The sequence below is a fragment of the Amphibalanus amphitrite genome, unplaced genomic scaffold (genome assembly GCF_019059575.1).
Source record: "Amphibalanus amphitrite isolate SeventyFive unplaced genomic scaffold, NRLGWU_Aamphi_draft 000938F_arrow, whole genome shotgun sequence".
In the NCBI taxonomy this organism is placed as follows: Eukaryota; Metazoa; Arthropoda; class Thecostraca; order Balanomorpha; family Balanidae; genus Amphibalanus; species Amphibalanus amphitrite.
In genome coordinates, this window is record NW_024882432.1 from 5,555 (window position 1) to 28,662 (window position 23,108).

The 23,108-nt window shown below is 47.1% G+C and overlaps 1 protein-coding gene across 1 annotated transcript in view; it reads left to right on the plus strand.

The window, feature by feature from the left end:
- The first annotated feature begins 209 nt into the window (after positions 1 to 209).
- LOC122368307 (unconventional myosin-XV-like) overlaps positions 210 to 23,108 on the plus strand; it is a 101,851-nt gene continuing 78,952 nt past the window's right edge. The window contains exons 1-23 of the mRNA XM_043342115.1: positions 210 to 415; positions 5,911 to 5,995; positions 9,198 to 9,308; positions 10,211 to 10,299; positions 10,570 to 10,633; positions 10,839 to 10,948; positions 11,299 to 11,574; positions 11,952 to 12,144; positions 12,925 to 13,048; positions 13,417 to 13,571; positions 14,964 to 15,155; positions 15,532 to 15,666; positions 16,075 to 16,223; positions 16,637 to 16,775; positions 17,208 to 17,365; positions 17,787 to 18,018; positions 18,554 to 18,697; positions 19,096 to 19,275; positions 19,655 to 19,817; positions 20,299 to 20,432; positions 20,835 to 21,008; positions 22,384 to 22,544; positions 22,893 to 23,009. Of these exons, the coding sequence (XP_043198050.1) occupies positions 5,981 to 5,995; positions 9,198 to 9,308; positions 10,211 to 10,299; positions 10,570 to 10,633; positions 10,839 to 10,948; positions 11,299 to 11,574; positions 11,952 to 12,144; positions 12,925 to 13,048; positions 13,417 to 13,571; positions 14,964 to 15,155; positions 15,532 to 15,666; positions 16,075 to 16,223; positions 16,637 to 16,775; positions 17,208 to 17,365; positions 17,787 to 18,018; positions 18,554 to 18,697; positions 19,096 to 19,275; positions 19,655 to 19,817; positions 20,299 to 20,432; positions 20,835 to 21,008; positions 22,384 to 22,544; positions 22,893 to 23,009 (3,215 nt within the window). The 5' untranslated portion in view covers positions 210 to 415; positions 5,911 to 5,980. The remainder of the gene's footprint in view (positions 416 to 5,910; positions 5,996 to 9,197; positions 9,309 to 10,210; positions 10,300 to 10,569; positions 10,634 to 10,838; positions 10,949 to 11,298; positions 11,575 to 11,951; positions 12,145 to 12,924; positions 13,049 to 13,416; positions 13,572 to 14,963; positions 15,156 to 15,531; positions 15,667 to 16,074; positions 16,224 to 16,636; positions 16,776 to 17,207; positions 17,366 to 17,786; positions 18,019 to 18,553; positions 18,698 to 19,095; positions 19,276 to 19,654; positions 19,818 to 20,298; positions 20,433 to 20,834; positions 21,009 to 22,383; positions 22,545 to 22,892; positions 23,010 to 23,108) is intronic.

A 23,108-nucleotide genomic window follows, 5' to 3' on the forward strand; every position in this document is an offset into this window, starting at 1 on the left:
CCTTAAGTTCTAGGCATTTAGTATTAGCTATCTTCACCATCCATTTCGCTCTTACGTCAATATCCACCACTCCTCTGCCTTCCCACTCCTCTCCTCTCTCCCTCCTCCTCCCAGCGCTCTGCCCCGTCGACCGCGCCCCGCCAGTTTGAGAACCCCCGGTTTGCGTCTCAGGTATGCCAGTGGCCGCCGCCGCTGCCGCCGCCGCCGCCGCCGCCGCCCGCAGCACAACCAGTCACCCGCAGGCCTGAGCCGTGGTTTCTCACACGGCGAAACTAGCGAACGCAGCGAGCGAGCAGCAGTGATTGAGGCGTGGCTTGTCCGTGTGTGAGTGTGTGAGAAGGTTGTGTGATACGCAGCGGCGAAATCACGCAGTGAAATCACACAGTGGACGCCACACATTGGAGTGCAAACAGAGGTGAGTGATGCGAACAGGTGCTGTGAGACAGGGTGAGCTCAGGTCAACGTCCCCACTCACCCGCTCACCCCTCCCTACCTGAGTCGGCAGGTGGATCGAAGCAATTCTTATCTTTGTGGTTGGTTGGAGACTCCATATTGGCTTGACGGCGGCGTGGATGTAACGTGGAGCTCAAAAGACACGACGTTAACTGGAATTTCCGACGTTTTAGTTGGTAAGCCATGTTGCTGACTGTATTGTATGCATGCATCATTTCCATGACGTGAATAAGCACTTATTAGTCATTGCTAGATCAACAAAGCGGACTGAATCACACCTGCCAGACCTTCCATTCCCAAAGAGTATCAACTGAATAAAGAGGCATGGGTAAAGCCCACGCCCTCCCGGCCCCCATGGCCTTGGCCCTCATGCAGCATCGGCCGGGTTCTGTCGGAGGCTGAATCAGCTGTCTGCGGCAGCTGTCGGCTGGCCGGCTGGAATCTGTGGCAGCTGTCTGCAGTTGCTATTCATCGGCCAGTTATCCATCTGTCTTAGGCAGCTGTGTGCCATCCATAATCCAGCTGTCTGCAACTACTGTCTGCCCTGCAACATTCGGCCACTGTCATTTCTTGCCCAGCTGTCTTCAGCAGCTATCGGCTGTCCAGCAGGAGTTTGTGACAGCTATAAGCTGGTCAGCTGACCGCAGCAGCTGATTGCAGCAGCTGCCATCCCGGTTTCTGGATAGACAGCTCAGCCGCCATCTCGCTATTATGCCGTGTCTGGCGGTGTCTGGCGCGGTATTTTACGGCTGAGGAAGCCATGGTGACTCATGCCTTCATTGGTCCAGGGTGGGTTAGTCAGGTGCCTAACCGCAGGCTTATAGCCTGGGGCAGCAGCGCATTCCAAACAGGATCTTGCAAAACGAACGAATTTTTAGGAATTCTTAGCTTTTTGCCCTTTTGGACGTTTTATTATCATTATTATTTTTTTGTCATTATCTTTCAAGGCTTCAGAGCAAAGAAGAGGTTTAGACAACGTGGCGGGCCCCTTGAGCTACCGATGGCCCTCTTAAGCCACCGAAGGGCCCTCGCCCATCATCACTATTGATGCACGACATGGTATTGTGGCAAAGCTCCCTGAACACGTGGTGGGGACCTTCTCAGCTACCGAGAAGCTCTCAAGCACGTGACGTGGGCCCCTGACCTTCTGAGGGATCCTCTTGTCCCTCTTAGCGCTTGACATCAAAAGGCAGTCTTCTTGGATGGTGAGGGGGTTATACCCCCCAAAATGTCTCCAAATTCCAAAGACTCATCGGATTTCGATCCTACGCATTGCCGTGTAGTTAAAAACAAGGTTTTCCTAATAAAGGCCATATTAAGTTTTCGTTTTATTCTCGAAAAAATATCAAACTAGCAAATTATCGTCGATTTCGGGCGCTGCGCAAAGCCTCCGCCTGGGTCCGCCAGTTACATAGATCCCTCTGAGTTCAGCTCCTTTCAATCAAAGTCTACCTCTAAAGTCTAGAGGCTAAAGCTGGCTAAGGCTGGCTCCGTCTCCCGAAGGCATGGGTCAGACCTCATTGGGGAGGGCTACTGACATGAGATGAAGGAACGGGCGGCGTCCAAATGCTCCTGCATGCATGACCTGCGACTGCGGCCAGTGTCGGGCACCACTTTTCTTCGAGGCTGACTGGGGAGAAGCAAGACGGGATGGGGAGAGGAGCTCGCAGGCTGAGTGCAGTATCAGATTACCCGAGACTGACGGGAGACGGAGACGGGGGGGGGGGGGGGGGAGGTCACTGCGACGGCGGAGTGTCACATTTGACGACCCGTCAGGGCATCGGCCGTTCGTGTGACATCGCCTGTCGGCCGACGAATCTCTGGTGTCATATTCCACTCTGGCATTGCAGCGACGCACTGGTGGTAGTGGGGAGGGAGAGGGGGGGGGGCAGGGCGTGTCAGTGTGGAGGTCAAGGGCCCGTAGGTGCCTACTTTGTCAAATGTTGCCAGTGTTCTGGAGTGAAGTGTGGACTGTTTTCACATCTCATCGTCTACAGAGAATGGGAAGAGGGTAATACGACTAGGACACTGAAACTATAGCTGGGGATGCGTGGGCAGGCTAAATGCGTCTTACAAATGGATCAAATGTTGAGCTTTGCATTTTGCTAGAAAGGAAAATTACAGATGGAAGATTCGTTCGAAATACGCATGTATATGCTTCCTCATGTATCCCAGGTAATTGGCGATGTTAAAAATGCCAATGGGTGGCTATATGTGACCCAATAATGAAATGAGAACTGTTCATTGTTCAAGCAACATGCTTCTGGATGTGTTTATGCCTTGGCAAATATCTAGGTCGGTATCATTGCAATTTAAAATGCAAATAAAGTGATATCAATCGATGATAAGCGTTTAAATGTTCCGGTTTGCCGTTCAGATAATTTTTAATGAAGTGAAATATCGTTGTCTGATTATTAGTGATACATATTACATTAAAATCTTCTAACAAAGAACAAAGAAAGCTACAAAGAACACTATTCAGACCAAGGAAAGAAAAACCGCAGCTTCATTGGCCGAGTTTATTGTTGAACACAACGCAAATCCCAACCTCAGACCAATGCCGAGATCTCGCGTGACTCAGCCGATTCAGTCACGGCACTTTCACTGCGGAGTTAACGGTGCCTTCTGTTCTGAGTGTTCTCCTCCCGATGTTTAAAGCTTGCCGAGCCTCTCCCTTCCTGCCCTTACCTTCACCATTCAACCATTGATTGTCCTCGCTGGTTATCGGATACATAAATCAAGAAATACCGAACGCAGTAGAAATTTCATGGAACGGATAAAAGTACGCATTGCGGATGTTCGAATGACAAATTTCGTCAGAAAATATACGCAGCACATAAGTGCGCATGATAAATGTATGTACGTCAGCATATATACGCCGGGTATAAAAGGAAAACAAGCACATCCATACGTGTAGCAGTCGTATGTGGGACATTTCGCATGTGGGGACAAAACACCCCACCGACGTCCAAGTAAATGCGTCAGGAAATTCACTTAGAATACAAATACGTATGATAAATATACGTAAGAGAAGAAGTGCATAGGAACAAAAGTACGTCACTTCCGGAAGTACGACTCAAATCACCCCGTTCCCTACTGTATGCCAAGCCAACGTGAGGCGTCCGGTGCCTCCCATCAATGAGCTCCCACGCTACAGAAAATGTCCGCTGACGCCGCCCCGGTAGGCGCCCGCCCGTGAGAATCAGCCGGCACCCGCGCAGACTGTGAATGGCGTGTTGGGAAAGCTGCTGGCTACGTCTGGGGATTGGGAGCACTGGGTCTGGACAGGTGCAGGCACTCAGGAGAGGGGTGGGAGGATGGGTGTGTGAATTTAAATATATGTGTGAATATGCTAATGGGAAAAGACTGTACAGTGTCTAATGTCCTTCACATCAAGTCATATGATGTGTGGGGTACACGTATTCGCATCTGTAGAGGAAGAAACCAAGGACATATTTATCATGTCACAATGATTGTGTGCCAGGCATAAGCAACTAAATTATCCCAGGAAATTAGCTGTTATTTGGGATAGGTTTTTAAAAGAACAAAAGGAGTTTCGGATTTGATATGCACGGCTTGCTTCATCACTTGAATTGCATGTGTAGCGTCACAACTTCAGCATTTAACTAGTCACACGCGGGTCACGCAATGGATATTGATTATTTACCCCGGAGTAGTGGGCTCAACACAGGGCCTGTGGGAAGCGTACCGTTAGTTGACAGAGGCTGATCCAACCAGCTTTTCTGGTAGGGTCATGCTCACTTTGGAAAGTTCGAAGTTAAGCCATACATCACGAAATGTAACTTTGCAGAGACGATTCGGGCACCACCCAAGACAATTGTATTACATTTTTTCCTTCATAAAGTTGCTTACGTTATCTGCTCATAAGCATGCCTTTGACCAGGGTTCGCCATGTGCTGGGCAAACCCATTATGAATTGGGCTGGTTGCTTTGAATGGATGATGTATAAGCGGGCTCTACATACATACATAGATAGGACGGGACTCCCACCGGACTGCATTGTATTGCATCCGTTGAATGTTGACTTTCAATGGGCATTTTGCTGTGCCTAATCACAAGATTAACTCGTGCAATGCTAACTGATGCCAGCGCTCTGCTATTTATGAAGTATCTTTATTTGTGAGGTTTGACAAAGTTTCCTAAAAATAGCACTTATTTCATCGTTAATCAGGAACTGATGAATTTCGAAGAAAGTCTCTCATAGCGGAATCATTATTTCTGATTGCAAACCACCTTTAATTATTGACCTTTTAGGGTCACAACGGATACAGAAACATTTATCGAAACCCCGAGACATAGTTAATATATTTCGTCGTGGGTACCTTCACGTTATTCGGACAAGGAAAGCCCGAACAAAGCTTTGAATGAACGGAAACCTTCTTGGCTTCCGGGATCCGCTGAATTCTAGCGCCGCCTCTTGAGCTGACCTACCGCTATTTTGGTGGCCATTGACCGTATGTAGTTAAGGTCACGCGAACAGTCGACAAACTGAACCAACCGTGACTTTCCTTGTGATGTTTCTTAACAATACTGCAACATCAAATTGATTACATCAGGGAAGATTGCGCTTGTCATAATCTTCCAAACCATTTCCTGCTTCCTACAACCCAAGTAGCACTCGACACTCTACTCTTCCTTCAGTGGCCAACAACTTAACCCTATCGTTACATCAGGTCACATCCAACAAAAACCCGTCAGAAGCTGCCCGTCCCATGAGCTCTGCCTTTCAGGGTCGTTTCCTAGTCCAAGTAGCGGCTAGCGTCGCCCGTGCCCGCGCTGCCGTTAGGTAGCGGAGAAGTGGGTCAGGTGTAGGTCGGGCCAGCTAGCCGACCGGCCGGCCGGCTGGCCGGCCGCGGCAAGCGGTCACATTCCTTCAGCTGCGGTGATGGTCCACTGTGACCAGCGAGACCGGACGCGGTCTGGCAACCCTCGTCTGGCAACTGAGCCACGACTGGACTGGCGGGGCCGGTTGGGCAGTTTAAAGATAAGGGAGTTGATCTGGCGGATCGGTGAGACAGGTTTTTCTATCGGTCATCGCGTTTCGGTCCCGGAAACTTGTCAGAAGCTCAGCGTGGCTCAAGGGGCGTGCGTAAGTGTGAATTCGGGATCGTCTTTGCGGCTCTCAAATGAGACAAATAAGATGTTACAAAAAAAGAACAGAAACAACCCATAAGTTATATTTTGCTTAGGGAGGGGAGGGGTCCTTAGTCTTCTGACCAATACACATGGGATACCTATTACCCGAGCCGAAGACGTTTGGTTTACACTTCATTTCGCGATTTATTTAGTCGGTAAGTCTTCTTTAGAAGACTATAATACAATCATCTGCGAAAATATGCAGCGTTGATGCAAGTCGAGCTATTAATTACAGCCCACTTGTGTTTTGCTAGCTTTTTTATGCTATTTTCGTTAATAGCTATTTCTGCTCTCTTTCAGATGTTAACCAGGTAGCTGAGTTACCGACCGGACCTCCAAAGTAACCGACCGGACCACCAAAAAGGAAGACATGGAATACGAAGCGGTGAGTATGGAGTAACATCGCTAGCCGCCATGAAGGTTAAGTTTTTGAGTCTCCCGGGCGTTAAAAGATGGGTAGTCATGAGTCAGATTGTCGTTTAAGTGTGCAGCTGTCGGTCCACCGGTCACTGTGCTGTGGGTGTGAGCCTCTGTACTGTGTCTAGACTCGGTGATGTAGCTATAAGCTACTGTGATGTATTTATGAGCCTCTGTGATGTGGCTATGAACCTCGGTGGTGTGCTTATGAGCCTGGGTAAAGTGGCTCTAAATGAACTTTGAACCCGCCGACCGCTTGGTGTGGGTGTAAGCTTCTGTGGCTGGATATGATTATGAGCCAAACTTCCGCTGTGCTTAAGTAACTATGTATATGCCAGAATTGAAACGCAAAGTCAAGCATGATATGAGACAACATTAAGGTGTGGCATCAGAGGGATTAATGTCAGTATACGCAAACCTGGTTTCACTTTGAGCTCATAACATAAGTCTAAAACAATAGGTATAAACTGTGAGCAACAAAAAACATCGTTCGGAATACCCCTGCTAGTGGAGACTGCATTAGTGCATAGGACGCTAACATCCGACGATGGTGACTGCATTACATCACAAGAAAACATCTAGCGCCTGATGCAAGATCCAGCCACAGCGCTTGATCTACGTGCCATATTTTTTGTTTCGTGTATCTTCTAAGAGATCTTCCTAAATATCTATCCCGTCCACAGTCCACGCACAAGCCGAAGTGGAGACTGCATTAGTGCATAAGACGGTAACACCAGGCAGTGGTGACTGCATTACATCACAAGAAGCCATCCAGCGCCTGCTCAGAGAAGTGCCTCAGCGCTTGTTCCACGTGTAAAACTTTTTGCTTCGCTGTGTGGCAGCACCCATACCTCTCCGGTCACTTCCTTTCCTTTAGTGCGCCACCGGAAGCCGCACGTGAGATTGTGGCCGACTTATCTCACCATAAGGAGGACATACAACAGTTGGCGGGAGCGAGAAAGGCATCTCTCGACCGCACCTAGTGGAGGTGAAGGCGAGAGAGAGAGAGAGAGAGAGAGAGAGAGAGAGAGAGAGAGAGAGAGAGAGAGAGAGAGAGAGAGAGAGAGAGAGAAAGAGAGAGGGAGTGGGAGAGAGATAGAGGAGAGAAAGAGGGAGGGACGGAGGGAGGAAGGGAGAGAGAGAGAGAGAGAGAGAGAGAGAGAGAGAGAGAGAGAGAGAGAGAGAGAGAGAGAGAGAGAGAGCGAGAGCGAGAGCGAGAGCGAGAGCGAGAGCGAGAGCGAGAGCGAGAGCGAGAGCGAGAGCGAGAGCGAGAGCGAGAGCGAGAGCGAGAGCGAGAGCGAGAGCGAGAGCGAGAGCGAGAGCGAGAGCGAGAGCGAGAGCGAGAGCGAGAGCGAGAGCGAGAGCGAGAGCGAGAGCGAGAGCGAGAGCGAGAGAGAGAGAGAGAGAGAGAGAGAGAGAGAGAGAGAGAGAGAGAGAGAGAGAGAGAGAGAGAGAGAGAGAGAGAGAGAGAGAGAGAGACGCCGCTCACTAAGAGGAGTGGCAGAGTAGGAGCCCGCTATAGGGAGTGGCTTGCTTTCCCGCATTGATTTGTTTTACATGTTCAAATATGAGCACCGGATGCCATGCATCCAATGTCGTGACTTACTGTGTTGTACCGTCTTGTCCCGAGACTTAGCGGTCCTAGCTGTAATGTGTAGTTCAAAGCTATGTCGTGTCTTTGATATTGTACCATGTAGAGAAAATAACTAGTACCTACCATATCATCCTCTGCTGTCCCGTGGAAGGTAAATTGTGACATGGCACAGCGCGGGGTACCGTAACAGCCCGCCCCACCCTGTCTGCATCTGTCTCCACCAATTTTGCTGTGCCTTTCTGTATCGTTTTGTGTCGTAAAACTTTGTTTCTTCATCTGTCGCGCACCCGTTATGTCATATCCTGCTGTGTCGTACCCTGTTGTGTCCTACCCTGTTGTGTCGTATTCTGCTGTGTCGTATCCTGTTGTGTCGTATCCTGTTGTGTCGTAGTTTAATGTATCGTATCCTATTTCGTGTCGCATGGTTTTGTGTCGCACTCGTAGCTTGTCGTACACTGTTGCGTTCCATTATGTCCCTTTCCAATCAATCGTATCGTGCTCTGGTGTGCCGTATCGTGTGTCGTATCGTATTGTTTCGCATCTGTTTGCTTGTGTCATACCATCACGTAGTTCATACCATCCCATCCCAACCTATGCCGTACCGCCCCATACTATCCTAAACCGAGCTATTCCTTGCTGCACAGTCCCTCCCCGGGGTCTAAGATGCCCTCCTCTATCAGCTGATGTTGCACGCTCGATAATCTCACCCCAAGGCCGTATTAGTGACAGTCCCGCACCGCCACAGCGATGTGTGCCCAATCCGTACCCTCGCGCGCCGCACGGCCAATAACAACATAGTGGTCGTTTTTTGGTTAGGCTTTCGGCTTAGCGCATTCTTGCCTTGCGCATACACTGCTTTAGCTTGGTTATATGGTCTTCTCCCACGTGGGTGAAGTTTTTATAGTCTTCTCCGAACATTCCTAGCGGGTTTTTGGCTATTTTTACGGACGCCGTGTTGATTGATGGAATTTACTAGTGACCTAAAAAGGTAAACGAATCTATCGTCGTCACTGTTATGTTTTGGGGAAGGGTTGTGCTTACTTGCGTCTTTAAGTTAATCTGCGGCCCACATATCGTTTTCATAAAGGTATGCTAAGCAGTGTGACCTGAGGCGTGTAGTTCAATCCAAGTAGTGAGCTGTATTTGCCTCTGTGTGCCTTCAGGGTGCCCGTAGGGTTTGACCCCAGTAATATAACATTCGTTTGTGTGTCTGCGTACAGACTGACCTGGCTTGTGGTCTACTAAATAGTGCTATATTTTCCTTTGGTGTCTTATATTTATCTTTGGTGCCTACAGGGTGATCTGGTATACTGTGACCCCGTGAGTACTGTAATTTGACCTCAGGCATCTGTGTACCAACAAGGTTACCTGATGTGGTTTTTACCTTTGATGTCTGTGTTTCACAGGGTGACCTGATGTGGTTTGACCCCGGGGTTTAATGACCTTCATTTATGTGTGCCCGTAGGGTGACCTGATGTGGTTTTTACCTCTGGTATCTGTGTGTTTCACAGGGTGACCTGGCGTGTTTTCACCCCAGTCGTGCCGTATTGTGACCTTTGTTGCCCGTGTCTTCCAGGGTGACCTGGTGTGGTTTGACCCCGGGGTCGGCTACGTCCTCCCCGGCGAGGTCATGGAGTACCACCGGCTCGGTCAGGTCGTCACCGTGCAGGCGGTCGTCAATGGAGAGGTCAGTAATAGACGACCTGCTGGCAGACCTGCCGGTATAACTGTTGACCCTTGTTAGACCTGTTGGTAGGCCTTTTAGGCGTGTTGGTAGAACTGGCAGACCTTTTGGCAGAGCTGACTTGCTGGTAGACCTGTCAGGTTTGTTAGTAGACCTGTCCGTAGACCTGTAACGTCAACTGGTAAATTTGTTGGTAGGCTTGCTGGAATTGACTTTTTGGACCTATTGGTAGACCCGTCGAACGTAAAGATAGACGTCGTGAACTTGGTAGGTCTGCTTGGAAGATCTAAGTGAAACTATGGGGGGGGGGGGGGAAGAGGTCCGGACCCTCGTGACCCCCTTCCCTCGATGGCAGAAAGAACCCACGTAAAGTGGTCTCAAAAGCATGCCCACATTCCACACAAGCCTATAAGTGACTTTAATGAAATGGTCAGCAGCAGGTGGATGGTTTGAGAGCTCTTCATGTCGCCGGCTGCCCTGCTGCAAGGTTACTTTCCCTGCTACTCTGTTGCTGCCTACAGCTGCTAAAACGCTTGGTCAATGGGAATCGACAAGAGGGACTTGAAGGCATGGGGGGGGGGGGTGTGGCTGGTGGCTCAGTCATCATTAATAGCCCTCAAAAGCTGCAGGCATTGCATCGGTGACCCACAGTGGTGCTGACGTTACGGTATTTGACCTTGTTTTCGATTCCAATGCACATCAGGAGCAAAGGAACGAACTGAATAGTGAACAGCGCTCCGATCTGAACGTTCCCTCGGTTCCATTCAGTGCGTAATATGTGACCGCGCTGCACTGCCTTTCATACATCTGACCTGGATCTTGCTTGAAGTGCAAACTTATAACACCCGAGCAATACGAGTATTGTGAGCGATAGAAGTAATTAACCGTTGTGAATACCTTTTCAGCCTCAGCTTTACACACTGACAAATCTGGCCAACCTGAGGAAGAGGCAAGACCTCGGGCAGAATGGCGTCGACGACATGATCTTGATCGGGTAAGGGGATGGCTATGGCCTAAAGCTATCGCTGTGGTGTATTTCGATTATCTCAGAAGTTTTAATAATTATGTCCACTCTAAAATCAGTGTCTTGCAGATCAACAGTTATCTTATGAAAGGTAAATTCTTATGATTAGGGTGATATTTACCTCATCATGCATGCAAAGTTTAAATTGGTGGTAAGTGGGGCATTACTTATACAGTTGGAACATGCTAGGTGTCTTTTATGTCGTTTGGTACAGCGCATTCACTACGTTTTTGTTTTCAGGGACCTCAACGAAGCCTCAATTCTCTGGAATTTGAAGCTCCGCTACGACAAAGAGCTCATATACGTAAGTAATTATTTTTTGCTTACCCACTTCACTCAACCACTTTCTGCTTTAACAATTATATTTTCTATTAGGCTGATTTCATGGGCTTAGTCACTACCTAATGTATGTGCTATTTGTTACCCCACATATAGGTAGTGTTAGAGCCCATTTCAAACTCAGTTTTGTCCTCTTTACCGATTTACTAACCGTGTTTGCATATTTTCAGACCTACACAGGCAGTATCCTGGTCTCCGTCAACCCGTACCGCATGTTCGACATCTACGGCCTCGACATGGTGAAGCGGTACGAGGCGCAGCTGCTCGGGTCACTGCCGCCGTAAGTGATAACGGACCTTCCATTTATGAAATAGCGCTGCTGCATAGTTAAACATAGCACTTATACAGCAAGGACTACTGCTGGTACTGAACCAGCCTTTGACGTCAGGTCACTTTGTCATTTGGATTTGAAAGTACGCAAGGAAAGAAGTGCCTTTTGGTTTTGCTGTCGTTATCCCGCATGCTCACAAATCGTGATCTCAGGAGTGCTCACTGCTCATGTGGCTTGCTTATGGAGCGTTCTTGAGCTTGAAACTCCCTCAGCAGATTCCCGAATATAACCGAGCTTATAAGCTCGGTTGAATCATCACCCCTACACAATCGTTCACTTATTTTCTTTTCTGTCTCCAGGCACATATTCGCCATCGCCTCATCAGCCTACAGCCGTATGACCAAGGAGCGAGAGCAGCAAACCGTGATCATCAGTGGCGAAAGCGGCGCAGGAAAAACCGAAGCCACCAAGCTGATCATGCAGTACCTGGCAGCCGTGAACAAGTCGCCATCCAACCTCATAACTGAACAGATCCTGGAGGCCACGCCGCTGCTGGAGAGTTTCGGCAACGCCAAGACGATGCGGAATGACAACTCGTCACGGTTCGGGAAGTACCTGGAGGTTTATTTCAAAGAGTAAGTGTTTCCACATGGGGTTTAGGAACGGTGTTGTTAGAATTACATACATTTCTTGGAGGAAGGGTAGTCATTTTTTTTTACTGTTGCATTTTAATGCGAGCTTTCATATGCCATACTGATAGTGACAAAACACATTAAAGTAAACGAAGATCTCCTTGTAACTGATTGCAAATGTGCATTCATGCACTGCCAAGTTAAAAAGGCCGTCTAGTTGCATGCATGTAGACGTCCACAGGTTGTCGGCAGGGTGACATGTAAGCTGGTCTGAGTGGCACCCGAAACGATTCGTTTCATAATCTATTTTTTGTTTAATGTTTTGTGAGCTACGGTTTGCGAATGTTTATATTTTTTAACCCCAACCCGTTTTTCTCCAGTGGTATCATCACCGGCGCTCGCACCACCGAGTACCTCCTGGAGAAATCCCGCATCGTCACCCACGCCCAGGACGAGCGCAACTATCACGTCTTCTACGAGATGCTGGCCGGTCTTAGTGAACAGGATCGCAAGAAATACGGCCTGCTCAGTGCCGAGCAGTACTTTTACCTGAACCAGGCAGGACAGAGCACGGCATGTACCACTTTCTTTCTTCTCTGTCACTGTTTTCTGTATTGTAAGGCATGGGTTTTGTTTGTGTGCTTGCTTGTGAGCGTGTGTGCGCGCGTGAATGTGCGTGTGCATGGTGGTGTGCGCTTGTTCGGGTGTGTCTAAGTGCAAAGTGGTTTGTTTTCTTTTTGTGCGTCGACCAATATTTTTGGTATAACTTATTTTGAACATACTTTTTGCGTGACATGCTCTTTAATATTGTCTTCTTTATATTCTCATGTGCACACTTCTGCATCTTCAAATGTTTTATTGGCCCTGGTCAATGTTTCGTTGCAAAGGACCAAAATTTGTCTGTAGTCACTTGCGTCACCTAAGCTTTATCGACACTTCATGCGATAGCTTGCTCATGCCTGTCAGTTACTATAGTCATGTTTCGTATATCTTTCTTTCAAGGAACGATATTTTCCGCATGCATGGTTTTAACGGAGACCTGCTTGGTTTGAGCGCTCATTACTCTAGTGAATGGATTACGCATAAGTGGCCCCACATGGCATTAGGGATTGATTCTCGCTTGCAAAAAAAAAATGTTTGCCACGATTATTTCTTCCCTGTCGCATAAAACAAGCAGTTTTAAGACCTCACTTCTGTTTAAGGTAATTAATTATAGGCAATTCAATATGCTCGATTGTCACAATTGCCCCGCCTATTTTTCTGTTTTTTTTTCTTCCAACTCTGCGATATATTCATGCATCAATACATCTGTGCGGAGCGATGCTTTACATCCTTTTTGATCGATTCCCGCAGGGTGGAAGTGTTGAGATTGACGGCAAGTACGACAAGGAAGACTTCCAGGCACTGCTCTCCGCCATGCAGGTCCTCGGCTTCACATCTGAGGAGAATGACACTATCTTCAAGATTCTCGCGTCTGGTATGTGAATGGGAGACGATCGTTGACTCGCAAACAGCGCAAAGCTGAGCATGGAATATGGATGTTTCAATGCATGCCCGATACTCATTGTGTTCGCATTGACTCATTTTTTAAGAATGGCTATTGGCTAGCAATTGATTGGGAACAGAACAAATTGAATTTAAGAGATTAAAAGTCTGTTTTTTATATGTAGGTACAATAGTTACCTGCTTTATTGTGGTACGAATCAACGTATTTTATGATCAACCGTCTTCGATATATCATCCATGTGATACCTACCGACAGGGCCGACATACGTTCTGGCAAGCACGTCAAATACATTTACAAAATCGATTGATTTACAATCTAACAACCACTTCTTTCTCCAGTACTTCACCTGGGCAACATCTACTTCCATCGCGCCCAGCTGAAGCACGGCCAGGAGGGCGTGGAGATCGGATCAGACGCCGAGGTGCGCTGGCTGGGACACCTGCTGGGCATCGAGACCGACTGGGTGCGGCGAGCGCTCATGACCAAAACCACGGTAAGTTGGTGATGTATTAGTTCCTACTATTGTATTCAGCAGAGCTGAGATGCTGCTAAGAATTCTACTATGTTTTTTTCTAGACAATTAGTGTTTGCCCTCCGGGTGCTGGAATGAAGCAGTTGCGCGTAGCATTGACCTACGAGGTCTCGCCTAGCCTTCTCATGCCTGCACCGTGCACGGAGACGATTTGCAATGACTATTGCCAAACAGCGGGAACTGAGAAGACAAAAATCCTAGATTGGTTCGTTCGGAATGATCGTAGGTGAAATGTTTTTAGACACGCCTCTCCTTCATGAAAAAATTGTATTTTGTATTTGTATTTGTATTTATTCAGTTTATTGCCAACAGGACAGATTCCCAATAATAGGCAAAGTCGAGTAGATAAAACACAAACAATAAATAAATAAGTATGCGTCACAACATTACAGATGGTCACTTGTCTGGCACTTGGCTAGTCGTGCGATAATCGTCGCCTTGCCGTCGCAGAACATATCAACGGTAGGGCAGCGTGCAAGAAAAACATTGGTGAGTCTGGGTAATCTACAAAACATGCCGTTTTTAATAGTATTCACTCTGGCGACAGGCTCGAAAAAAGCAGCACGGTAGCGAGTGCTTCTGGATGGTACACGAATAGAGAAACGGCCCAACAGATACATCGAGTCACATCTACCCTGGATAATGTTATGTAAAAAGACAATGTTATGTTGCTGTCGACGAGATGCAAGCGTCTGCAGTTTAAGCAAGTCCAACAGCGCATCATACGACAAATCCCTCGCTTGTCGTCCGGTCGCTGTGCGATGTGCTAACCATAAAAGGAACTTGTGCTGGACACGTTCTATTCTATCTAGGTGTGTACTCGCTGCTCCGGCCCATATCTGCGATCCATATTCTAAGATAGAGCGCACGTTGGCAGTGTACGCGGCCATAATAGCCTTCTCATTCAGGAGTCCGTTCTGTCTGTGACACAGCTGAAATGATCGCATAAGAACGCCTAACGCACGGCGGGCCTTGGAAACAACACTGTCGACATGTGGGGTAAAAGTTAGCTTACTATCTAACATAACACCGAGATCACGCATCGTGTCCAGCTTTTCTAAGACAGTCCCTCTAACTGTGTATACATATTGCACAGGATTTCGCTTTAGAGTGAGTGACATGGTTTTGCACTTCGATGCATTCAGGGCCAATTTCCATGTTTCTGCCCAATCCGATACGTGGTTCAAATCTTTCTGTAGAAGAACGCTGTCATCTTCTGACCGTACACATCGAAACAGTTTCAAATCGTCCGCGTACATCAAAGAGTGCGACTCTTTGATGTTATGAATTGTTGAAAATATCGGTTTGTACTTGTTTAGATTTTGCATGTGGGATTTCTTCATGATTTTCCAGGAGGCTCGCAACGAGCGAGTCGTCACCCCTCTGAACATCGACCAAGCGCTGGACGCGCGGGACGCCATCTCCAAGGTTCTCTACAGCAGCCTCTTCAGCTGGCTCGTCCGTAGGATCAACCAGATCGTCTTCAAGGGCGCCAGGAAGATGAGCATCAGCATCTTGGACATCTTCGGCTTCGAGGATTTCAAGGTGAGATGTGATGATAGCATCTCTGTCGCAGCGATTTTATGGGACGATGTTCGAGACAAACTTTAATTGCGAAAACAGGCTGATGTTCTTAGCTCTGTGGGTGTTTGCAAGCCACATAATTGTTTCTTTTTTTTGTAAGTTTTATATGGTTGAAAAGTGCCATATGTAGTTAAACCGAATTTGATCGCAATCATATTGTACACAAGCATATACTTCTGTATGCCTCGGTACATCGAGGTTTATGACAAATGAAATTTTCTAAGAGCCTACGATGCTCTTCAGTATACGATGGTACACTGAAGTCTTCTTCAGTCTACGATGGTCCCTACAGCAAACACTTATTCCATTTTCTCGTTTCTCCGTTTCGTCTATCCAGGAGAACAGTCTGGAGCAGCTGTGCATCAACTACGCCAATGAGACTCTTCAGTTCCACTTCAGCAAGCACGTCTTCAAGCTGGAGCAGCAGGAGTACCTCAAGGAGAAGATCGAGTGGCAGAGCATAGCATTCCAGGTCCGTGAGCGCGCGGTCTTCGTTTGTGAAGTTATACCTAACCGAAATATTTTCTTGTTATTCAAGTAGTGTTTCCCGATTTGCACCCCACGTCTAATGCCTGCATCTTGCACATTTTCAACTTACCTATGTTGTTTGTCATGTGTTCAATTTCAATTTTGTGCAGTTGATGATTTTACTTTATTTTATGAATTTATTATTTATTCTATGAGGTGTATTTTCAACTGGAATATAAACTCGTATCTCCTGTGTGATGACTTATGAAATGTTGTTAAAACGTGGTAAACTAAGTCATGTCTCCTATCTAAAATAAGTCCCTTGTAGTCCCTTGATTGCTCGCAGTACCTACTCTTGATAGCCCATGCAAGCCAGATCCGAGAACCTGAATCTCACCCTCCCTTGTTTCAGGACAACTGGCCGGTGCTGCACCTGATCAGCAAGAAGCCGGTGGGGATCTTCCACCTGCTCGATGACGAGAGTAACTTCCCCAAGGCGACCGACGCCTCTCTGCTGGAGAAACTCCACTACAACCACGCGCTCGATGAGCTCTACAGCAGGTGTGTGATTGTGTGTTTGTATTTGCTTAGGTGTGCTGGGGTAGGTCGTTTATTTGAACAGAGGGTGGCTCATAAGTGTCAGGAATATGTTTGACTCAGACCTGTTTTTAACGCTAACATTGTGGAAGTTTTTGTCAAAGTACGACCGTTGTGCTGTTTTTTTTTTTTTGTCAAGAAAAATGCTCCTTGCGGCTTGTGGTCTAGGTACCATCCATGTCACTAATTGTTGAATATGCTGTAAGTTTAATATCTGTCATATTCAAGCTAAGAAGCTGATATCTTAGAGAAATAACGACCGAAAATGAGGCACGCATACACTAAATATAAAGGTGTGTGTCATAATTGCATATGCATATCGGCTGCTCCTGACCACGGCCCATGATATTCACGTTTCATAATCCCTCGCCCTACAGGCCCCGCATGTCGTCGATGGAGTTCGGCATCCACCACTACGCCGGCCAGGTGTGGTACAACGTGGACGGCTTCCTCGACAAGAACCGCGACATCCTAAGGAACGACGTGCTGGAGCTGCTCATCAGCAGTGACGTGCCGGTCAGTGGATGTGCTGGATGAAATGTTGGATGAATTTCGAATGAAATATTAAATGGGCTATGGCTCTTTTCCTTTTCGCTATAGGTATGGGCTGCTGTTAAGGTTGTGGACTGGAATATTGGACGTACAGTTTACTGGGCTGTCAGATAGATTATGAGCTTTTGACTGGAGCTGCAGGTGTTTGATGAACTATTAGCTTGACTTATTTGTTTACTTCACTTCTGGTCGGTCTTGCGCTGAAAGAGAAAACGATCAATGGTAGGTACAAAAATTGGGTTTTCTATGTTTGAAATTTGCATTTATTTCAGCACGCTAAACGTTTGCTTTTTGTTTGAATGCATTTGACCACATCAAGTTCTATTATGAATGACTGTTCAGTGTTACCGTGCTAGCCATATTTTCCCAGTCACATCGTCTTATTTACTTTTTCAGATGATCTCTGAGATGTTCATCGAGCACCGGGCCCAGAGCGAGGCCGTGAAGAGCGGCAGCAAGTCCAACGGCAGGTTCGTCACCATGAAGCCCAGGACGCCGACCGTGGCGGCCAGGTTCCACGAGAGCCTCCAGCAGCTCCTAGACTCGATGAGCAAGTGAGTTATTTACAGTTTATTCCCGTGTTTCTTGGGTTAACTGAACGTTTCTTTTCTTAGATCAATGTCCCCAGTACTGTTGTTGTTTGGTACCGTCTTCAGTTTAGACAATGTTTATTTGAATATTGCTGCCGCTTTTTCTAAACATTCACTGTCTCACTGGTATTTGTCTTTGATTACCAATTGAACAATGAGCTTGTCTGTTCAATATTCATGACGATACTGTGCTTTGTAAGGTGTCTCAAGATGCTGTATTATGCAGCATCTCGATAAGGGTTCGTTTTGATTACGTTCGATAAGGTTACGTTTGCTGTTCTTGGAGAACAACATATCATTAATGCCTTAGACGCTTACGGTAGAACACGGTAAAATGGACCCAACCGCCTGCTCACTAACTCAAACTCAAACTCTTGCGTTCCAGGTGCAACCCGTGGTTCATCCGCTGCATCAAGCCCAACTGTGAGAAGGCCCCGATGAAGTTCGACATGCCCGTGGTCCTGGAGCAGCTGCGCTACACGGGAATGTTGGATACAATCCGGATCAGGAAGATGGGGTATCCAGTGCGGATGAGGTTCGCGCAGTTCGCGGAGAGATACCGCTCTCTCCTGCCGGAGAGAGTGGCGAGAGGAGCACCGGCGAGAGATCTGGCCAGGGTAAGAGAGAAGGAGGGGAGAGGGGCTGTTGTAGAGGGGTAGAAAATGCTGGTAAGAAGAAAATAGATGGGGGGAATGTGGCTGTGCCACCGGGTCAGACTTTCAGTGTTGCTGAAGGGAAAGGGGAGGAGAAGAAGAAGAAGGGAAGGACAGTGTAGGAGAGAGCTAGAGAAAGATAGGGAGGGAGGGAGGGAGGAGGGAGATGGGTAGAGGGAAAGAGGTGAGGAGAGAGAGAGAGAGAGAGAGAGAGAGAGAGAGAGAGAGAGAGAGAGAGAGAGAGAGAGAGAGAGAGAGAGAGAGAGAGAGAGAGAGAGAGAGAGAGAGAGAGAGAGAGAGAGAGAGTGAGAGAGAGAGGGCCTTAGGGTTAAGATAATCGATTAGAGCATGATGACAGGCGCAATATATAATTTATCTGACGTTATATTCCTATTTGCCAACATTTCTGCCTCGCGTAAGCACTAAGCTCCTTCCTTCCATCCAGTTAAGTGTTTGGGTGTTTGTTTCTCATGTTTGCAATGTGTTTGTTCTCTGCCAGATGATCCTGGAGGGCAGTCCCGAGTGGCAGACCGAGTACCAGTTGGGCACCTCCAAGGTCTTCCTGCGGGAGAGCTTCGAACAACAGCTCGAGAGGCGCAGACTGCGGGTCGAGGCTGAGGCAGCCATCAAAATCCAGAGAAACGTGAGTGTGATTTGTTGATTACAGCTTAGTTTGTTTGGTGTACCATGCAAACTTCGATTGCTTTTCTGGCTGTTCTGTACCTTTTCTCGCCATTACATCCGATTTCGTTCCTGTGTCCGTATACATGATTACGTTAAGTGTAGGTGTTAGATTGGAATTTAAGGTACGCTAGTTATTTTTTTTTATTTTTGGCTCGGGTTCTCTAAACTATTGAACTATAGACCCGTATACATCTGGTTTTGTTTGCATTGTTGTTAGTTGTTCATGGTGAATACGAGAAGTTTATTGTGAACGCATATCTTTTTACGTGAAAGGTCAGCATTGTCCGTTTACTCAAGAATGTCCACAAAGAGAGAAGAGATAATTGCAATTATGTTACGCCCATATGTGCTCCACAGGTACGTCGGTACCAGGCGGAGAAGCGGTACCTCCGGACCCAACAGGCCGCCGTCAAGGTACAGAGCTACTACCGCATGTACCGGGACAGGAAGAGGTACCGCACCGTCCGAAACGGCATGGTCAAGGCCCAGGCCAACTTCCGCATGAAGCGGCAACAGAAACGCTTCAGCGAGATGAAGGTATGTAATGAGATGAGCTTTTACAAAGAGAAAAATTGAAGCACGCGTAAACATACACCTAAGTACGCTCACTTCAGTTTAGGCCCAAAATAGCATACGTGCGTATCCGCACACGAGCTTGTAAACGCAGAAGTACAAGCTTATTTACAACATGAACATAGCCGCAATAGTAAAAACGCAAACGTGAAGTAAACACAATCGAACGGAAATGCTGAACAAGAAAAATACTAGCACCATTCCGAAACACGTTATGTACATCTAGAAAAAAGACATTCGCCAACACAAACAGAAGTGCAATCACACGCTCCCGATTCGTTTCCCGCGGCTTTTTGGTATGCTGACCGAAATTATGACCCTGTGGACCTTTTCCACCCCCTAGGGTGAGATGAAGCGCCGCATGCTGGCCGAACGGGCTGCCAGGGCGCGGGCCAAGACCTCTGGTGAACGGCGTGACAACGAGAGGGGTGTCTCGAGAGCGGTGGCCGGTGTCAACCACCTGGAGATTCCTGCGGACCTGGCGTTCATCTTCAGTCGGCTGGATGGTAAGTGGGGTGGATACACTTAGCATCTTTGAGTTGGTAGTTGTTTCAGAAGGCGTGTCAGTCGGTATATTAGTTTCTGTTGTTGTTGTTGTTGTTGTTGTTAGTTTCTCGGTGCGCTTGCGGGGTCTTGTGTCGGTGGGCCATGTTCTAGCTATATTGGCTAGCTGCCGAAATGTTCGTGATTATATCCCCAGGCTGTCAGTTTGCCAATTTTCCATGTAAGTCCCAGTGTCGGTGTCAAAATGAGTTGTTACTGACACCGGATTACACCTAAGTCCTTCCCATTCAGCAGAGCTCCATGAACTTTAGATTGCCTCTTTCTCCTTTCTCTCTCCCATGTGTCTTTCCATATTCTCATGTTCTCTCTTCCCCATCTTCTTCCCCATGTATCTCTCCACATCTAGCCCACCATATTCGCTTGTGAGTCGTGACCTACCACTCACCAGTGGCCGCTGACTTATGTTTGTTGCTTTTCTCCCAGACTGGCACCCAGCCCACACGGACCGCAACCTGATGAAGATCGGAGCCCAGGTGGACCCGCCCGAGGAGCGCTTCAACCTGCCGCACGACATCGACTACCACGCCTTCACAAAGTTCACCAACATCTACTTCAAGGTGATATTTTAGAAATATTTGAATTTTAAACGGTTTTTAGTTTTACTGTCTATTTATGGAAGAATAAATATTTGGTTTTTAGTTCCTTATAATATTTTCGCTTTCTCCTACTTATAGTGCATAGTGTTTCATTTCAGCTTTTTGTATGTCCAGTAATTAATTGTCCATTATTGTGAAATAGTAGTTTATTTTTCATGCTTTGAATTTAATTTTATCGTGGGAATTTATTCTTGTCAGTTAGGTACTTTGGCATTTGGCGCTGTAATAAAACGTGTCCTTTTCATGCCTTTTATGTCTCTTGTAAATAGCCCTGGATGAGCGAACCACATGAGGTCGTGTCATGTTTGCCAGCTGCCCGCTAATGTTGCTTTCCGTAACGCTCATATTCTCTGTCCTCACCAGGCACACCTCTGGGGCATGAAGCGGGAGCCGATCCGTACTCCATTCCTGGCTAAAGCCAAGGAGTCCGACTACCAGGAGTCCCTGGCCCTGTTCAAGCTGATTTTGCGCTTCATGAACGACAACAGCCTCAACGATGCTAGAGAGAAGGCGCTGGGGGACTACATCGTCAACAAGGTGAAACTGGTGGCGGTTAGGGGTGAGGAGGCCTGTACGAATGCGATAAGAGACGGATACTTATTGATACGACAGTTACGATGTGAGACTACGATATGTATTGCAACTGTCGTATGATTGCTCCGATTCGAGACCGGCTTCCTATTGTATTAGTTCATACCGGGTGGCCCAGAAAAAACGTTCCCAACTTTAAATCAATATTTCTCAGAAAGTGATAAAGATACAACATTGAAACTTCGAATAGTTAATGCGGCACACATTTTCAGTAAATGGTGTGATTTTCATGGTGTTCGGTAAATTACTTTTTAAACGGTTCGTGTTTCAAGCATGTCATGTAAAAATTACTTTTTTGCTCCGATGTTACTCAAAAATGTGAGTGAACAGGTCACTTTCACCCCTCGGCACCACGGCCTAGAGCCATGGCTGCTACTGGCAGCTTAGTCTCATTGATGGTTCGGGTCTCAGGATGACACATTCCATCAGGCAACCACGATGGCTCTGTGCCAGTGGCATCGGAAGAAGTTTCCAGTTTTCTAACCATCTTGTGGCTCAAATGCTTTCCTGGCTGACATTCCTGGGAAAAGGTAGCTTTTCAACAAGTTTTCTTTTTTGTCATCTGCTGGCAATGTTGTTTTTCATAAAATGTTATGTGGTCTTCTGGCACAGGAACTAGTCTGTTTTAGTTTGTTTTCCTTATCCCGTCGATTTACTGTTTGATCTACTGAAAGGAGGGTAATCAGCAGTAATCCATGCACCGTGCCACGAATCATGATTTGGTGTTAAAACGAATGGCATCCATGAGCACCATTTTGGCTCAGTATTTGAATATTTGGCACATAAGTGGAACACAAATATTTAAAATAAGAACATACGTGTTGGTTTCATTCACATGCTCTATTTTTCTATTCTTTTTTATAACATGGGGCGTCTAACCCAATCATCACTATCGTTTGACATCGACAAAAAAAGCAAAAACGTCTTGCTTAATTCATCTCAAGATTGCCAGCTTGAAAATGATGGTATAGTGTTATAATTTAGCATACCAATGCGCAAAGAAATGACGCAAACTTGCTGAAAATTTTGTCTCGTTATTTGCACTCGAATTTGATATATGTATAGGCCTCCAAAGTTCGGAACGTTTTTTCTGGGCCACCCGGTATGTACGCTACAGATTCTGGCGCGTGATTTACATTGCACATTCTAAACACAATCTGTTATCAGATATCCGCGGCTTTCGGCTTTTCTTGTCAGTGAGGATAAACGTTATGAATAGGAAAGTGCAGCAACGCAAATAATAAGGCCTCGTTCCGTTGATGAATTAAATCGTGATCCTCACGATCGTGCCTCGTGATCGTGACACGCTGTTTCCTTACAGGGTCTCACCAACGAGAAACTGCGTGACGAGATCCTCTGTCAGCTCTGCAACCAGACATGGAAGAACGACAATGAGGCCAACGCGGAGCGAGGCTGGCTCCTCATGTCCAACTGTCTGTCAGTATTCCCGCCCAGTGACAACCTTTACAAGTACCTGCTCAAGTGAGTGACCGCTTAGACCTAAAAAAGCGTTCAGAACTTAGAGAAGTGCATGTGAACCTGTAGTTAGAAGCTCAATGGTAGGGTCTATAAAGTCGAACATGTGGAATGTTGTGAGACTTTTGAAGTGTCTGCGTTATTTGTTTTTCGGTTTGCATATGTTTTTGCCTGCTTAGATCAGGCGTGGCTTTCACGTTCTGCCAAGCTGAACTGGTTTCTAGTTCTGCCTGCACGAACCTTTGCACATACAGATAAGGATGGGGCGTTTACATCAATTAGATCTCATGTACTAGGTTCTGGATGATTTTACTTTGTGAGGACAGATAGTAACTTAACTGTTTATTCGTACAGGTACGTGTCAGACCACGGTCAGAACGGTTACGCCGCCGACTGCCAGAAGAAGCTGCTGCGCTCACCTCCTGACGGCCGACTGAGTCGGGTCTACCCGCCCACACTACTCGAGTGGAGGTAAGCCCTATACGTCTACTTCTACTTCTACTACTTCTACTGATCGTGGCTGCAAGCTGATCTCAATATCCAATGGACTAAGTGATAATCAGACAGCGC